Source organism: Penaeus vannamei, chromosome 15 (genome assembly GCF_042767895.1).
Source record: "Penaeus vannamei isolate JL-2024 chromosome 15, ASM4276789v1, whole genome shotgun sequence".
NCBI lineage: Eukaryota > Metazoa > Arthropoda > Malacostraca > Decapoda > Penaeidae > Penaeus > Penaeus vannamei.
The window spans coordinates 30,778,696-30,783,695 of record NC_091563.1 but is presented as its reverse complement, the minus strand read 5'-3'; the positions used below and the strand labels follow the sequence as shown (position 1 = coordinate 30,783,695).

At 30.6% G+C, this 5,000-nt stretch overlaps 1 protein-coding gene across 3 annotated transcripts in view; it reads right to left on the bottom strand.

Moving 5' to 3' along the window:
- The window catches only part of LOC138864211 (uncharacterized), a 17,853-nt gene that overhangs the window by 12,650 nt on the left and 203 nt on the right, over positions 1-5,000 (bottom strand). For all 3 annotated transcript variants that reach the window (XM_070130618.1, XM_070130617.1, XM_070130619.1), the window contains exon 1: positions 4,871-5,000. This exon is cut by the window's right edge. In XM_070130618.1, coding sequence (XP_069986719.1) covers positions 4,871-5,000 — 130 coding nt within the window. The remainder of the gene's footprint in view (positions 1-4,870) is intronic.

Genomic DNA, 5,000 nt, shown 5'->3' with positions numbered 1-5,000 from the left:
TGGTTCTGTAGGAGTTGAATCTCGGGCATTGTAAGATGTTTCTTCTTGGTTGTTGCACCATCTGCACATATGGTTTGCTTCTATTTTCAGTCTATGCCTATGCAAATGTTTTTTGAGTCTTGTATGTTTTGTCATGAGTCTTGCAATGCCAACATCTATTTTTCTGTTCTGTGATCTTGCCCATGGTTGTGGATTGTTATTTTTAATAAGATAATCTTTTTAGTATTTCTTTCAAATTGGTTATCCAGGTTTCTTGTTTTTCCATTTTCATTTCTCTTATTATGTTTGTTGAATTTTGGGTCATAGCTATGGGATCTTTTATTTCATGAGCTTTTTTTGCTGCTTTGTCTGCTATTCCATTTCCCTTTATATCCTTATGTGAAGGAATCCACTGTAGTTTAACATTTTGTATTGTGTGTTTAATAAATGTAGTATTGATTGTATTTCATATATCATTTGTTTGTAGTTTTTTATTGTTTGTATGGATGCTTGTGAGTCTGTTAAGATTACTGTTTTCTGTAATTTGTTGATATTTATGTAGTTTAATGCTTGCTTTATTGCAAATAGTTATGCTTCTATTACCTGTGTGTTGTTAGTAATTTCCATATTGTTGTGATGCATTCATTTTGTATGTATATGGCTGCTGTTGCTGAATTTGGTTCATTTATTTTTGATCCATCTGTATATATTTTTTGGTAGTTTTGATGTTGTGTTTTCTATATGGTGAAAATGTTTCTGTATCATTTGGTGTGGTGTATTTTTATTTATGTTTTCCATGAAGTTTGATTCTATATTTTTTAGAATGTTGGACCATGGAGGAATTGGGGATATGTTTAGGGTTGTGTTCACTTTCAGGTTTATTTTTTATTTTTTGCAAGTTTCTATGACTATGCAGAAGTGCCCTTTTGTCTTTGTTTGGATTGAAATTTTCTGTTTTTTTATGAATAGTTGCTTTATTGGTAGGTGATTTTGTTTTTCTAGATTTTTAATCAATTGGATGCATTCTAATTCTTTTATTCTATTAATTATTGGTGTTTGATTTGTTGATGCTTGTAATGTTATTATTGGTGCAGATCTGAAGGATCCTGTGGCTAATCTTGATGCATTATTTTGAATTTGTTCTAATTCTTTTCAACTTAATTTTATTTGTTCCACTATAGACTGTAAAGCCACATTCTATGACCAGTTTTATATATGTGTTAAAGAACTTTATCAAAGTCTCTCTATTTGCTCCCTACTTTAGAAATGTTAATTTTTCCATTATATTTATTATATTCATTAATTTTGTTTTTACGTGTTCAACATGTTTTCTCTGTGTTAGTTTGGGAGCATCAAATATCATTCCTAGGATCATATGGTTATTTGTGAATTCTACTTCTTTATCACCTATTTTTATTTTCGGGTTTTGTTAATTTTTTTTTGTTTGTGAAGCACATTACTTTACTTTTAGTTGGATTCATTTTAAGATTCCATTTTTCTGTCCATTCCTATATTTTATTTTGGCTACGCCCAAGATTATTTACTGCTTCTACTAGGTTCTCATTTGTTGTCATGAGTAATGTCATCTGCTTAAATAATTTTATTAGTTTCTTTTGGCAATTTTACATCTGACATTACTATGTTGAATAAAGAGGGGCTGATTGGGGATTCTTGTGGACTCCATTCAGTATTTTCCCAATAGCTGATCTTTGTTCGCCAATTAGGATTTGGAAAGTTCTATCATTTAGAAAATTATTTATCCATCTTATTACTCTACCTCCTAAGCCTATGTTTTTTGCTTTTATCAAAATGGTATCATGATTAACTGAGTCAAAGGCTTTTTCTATATCTGGACATGTTACTAGAGCATATTTTTCTTCTTTAATAGCTTATTTCTATTTCAATTATTTGTACTGCGTCTGTTGTGTTACCACTGAGCCTAAACCCTATTAGGTCTTTAACTTGTGTATTATTTATTAACCACCAATTTACTCTTCTTGTTATAATATTTTCCAAAAGTTTGCCAATGCATGGTGTTCTATTAATAAATCTATATGTGTTGGTTTTAGTTGGATTTTTTCCTGGTTTGTATATTGCGTTAGCTATTGCTGTTTTCATTTCTTGTGGATATTCACCTAGTTCCCAATATTTATTAAATTTTTTAAAAAGATAATTTCTACTATGGGGGGGGGGGGGCATTATTGTAGAATTCATATGTGATGTAATCTTGCCCATATGCCTTCCCATTATTTGTGTTTTTATAGCATATGCTAATTCTTCTAGCATTATATCTTTGTTTATATCACCTTGGTTGTTACTGTTTAGTATTTCTTCTTTTTCTATTTTTGTTAATAGTTTTTCTGCTTGTTTACTTATTATATTTTCATATTCTTCTCTAAACATTCCACCCCCCCCCCCCTTTTTTTTATCACTGGGAAGTTGTTACTTATCAGAGGGTAATTACTTGATGTTATTTATTTATTTACTTATTTATTATTATTTTTTAAAATGAAATTCCATATTTTTGGGGGGGATTGGGTTTTTAATTTTTTAGAAACATTTTTTTCCCCATGACTTTCTCTTTTCTTTTTCAATGATATGCTTTGCTTCTGTCACTACTTTTTTTTATAGTTTAGTCTATTCTCTGTGCTTGGTCTTTTTCTCCATTTGTTGTAAGCTTTGTTTCTTTTTCTTACTACTTCATTACACTTGTCATTCCACCAAGGTTTGTTAGGCTTATTATTTATTGCTTTATGTTCAAATTTGAAATGTTTTCTACAGTATTTTTTTATCAGTCCTAGGAGTATTTTAAACATTTCTATATCTATATTTACTTTGTTTAGCTCGGATATATATCTAGACCATCCTTCTTTTGTGAATTCCCACTTTCTTTCTAAGTTTGTGGAGTATGTTTGGTAATTCTCCTCTTTTATAATTACTGGAAGGTGAACACAAGCCAAATGTGGGGCCTGTTATAATTTCTAAATGATATAATGTTGGCGATCCCAAAACCAGGTCTAATGTGGCTTCTTTATTTGTTACTGGGCCAATTCTAGTTATTTGTCCTTTAGGCATTAATAGCAGAATATAATTTTGATTTTGTAATTTATCTAAGTTTTTCCCTGTTATGTTACTTAATTTATTGTTGTTTGGGTTCCAATTGGGGTGATGCACATTAAAGTCTCCTATAATTAACTTTGGGTCTTGTAACTAGTCACAGTAGTATTGAAATTCTTTTTCTGTTATACATCAATTGTATAATATAATAAAGTATTTAAAGTATTTTAACTCCTAGGATATCATTCCTATGTTCATACATATTGTTTAAATTTAGTTCCATAAATTATATTTCATTTCTGATATCTAAAATTAGCCCTCCACCAATTTGATTTTTTTTGGCTTTTCTATTTATTTTATAATTATCTTTCTTAAATCTATCTTTTTCTTTTAACCAGGTTTCACATAAAGCGATTACTCCTAGATTTTCTTTAAAGATCAAATAGTTTAATCTTGTTTCCTTCCTATGAATAAGTGAGCATTCCACATTACTATTTTATTCATTTATCAAATTTATTATTTGTTTTATGATTAGGGTAATATCCTTTGAAGTTCCTATTATTTCTAAAACAGATTTTTTTGAGTTTATATTATTTATTAAATTTGTTATTGCCTTCATTATATTTTTTGTGGTGGTTATCCAGTTTGAATTTTTCTTTTCTTCTTTTCTGTCTTTTCCCTTTTGTTTTTTCAGTGTGGGTGCTGGGTACAGGTGATGAGTGGTGTAAATAGGGTAATGTTGTGGGTAGCAGGTTTGGGTGATGGGAGTGGGTAGTTGCTGGTGACTGTTTTGGATTTATATTTTTTGTTTGTTTGTTGGTGTAGTTTGGTGATTTTGCTTGTTCTGTTTTGTTTGATTGTTTATTTGTTTCTAGTGTAATTCTTAGGTTCACTGGGTTTCTTTCTGTGTTTTGTATGGTTTATCTGTCTGTAAATAATTCTGTGGTATTTTTTGGTTCTGATTCGTGTTTCTTGGATTCAAATTGTTCTGTGGTGTGTGTTTTCCTTTACTTATTTTTGTGTTGTCTGGTTGTGTCTTTGTTGTCATGATTTGTAATTTGTTGTGATTTTGGTTTTAGTTGTAGTTTTTCTTTATGTCTGGATTATTTGGAGTGAAGTTGAGTTTGTTAATTTCTTGTACTTTAATATGTGAGTTATATGTGTTGTTATTTGGTACGTGTTTGCCTCCACAAAAGAAACAGTATGGGTCATTTTTACAATTTATATATTCATGATTAGTGCTACTATATCTACTACATCTTTTTTTTTTTATTTATAAAAGTTAATATCCCATGGCCATATCTTAAGCAGTTATAGCATTTAGGGATTGGGAAGGTATACAGTTGTGTTCTATAGGTTGCATGTCTAATTACGACCCCTTCAGATAGTAGTCCTTTGAATGTTATTCTTAAAGACTTTGTTGGTATCCATTTTTCACTTGTTTTTAGCTGGGTTGATCTTGTTTATTCTTATCACTTCTTGGGTGTGGGGAATTCCGTCGAGTTCTTATTTTCTCATTTATTGTTTTGATATCCAGCTACTGGGTAGATGGTTCCATATGAGAAATTTGTATTCATGCTGGATGTTGGCTGCTTGCATGGAATTTCCCATAGTCCATGTTTTTAAATTCTACTAGTGGTCTTATCTTTTGTATGTCTTCTATTTCGAATCTGATTGCCTTCCCAATCCCTAAGACTCTAAGCGAGTCTTCAATTATGTACTTATGGAATTCCGACTGGATTATATAATTTGTTATTTTTATTGGGTTATTAAAATTTGAGATTGATGATTCTCCTGACAGCTGAATAAGTATTACATTATTGTTTGTGCTTACTTGAGTATTGGGTTCAGTAATGTTATACTGGTTGAAATTGCATGAAGTTCTTGCCGGCTTCTTCGTCCCGGTGTTGCTTGGAAGGTGGGTTTGTTTCGGTATCACTATCACTGTTTTTGCGTCCTCTGAG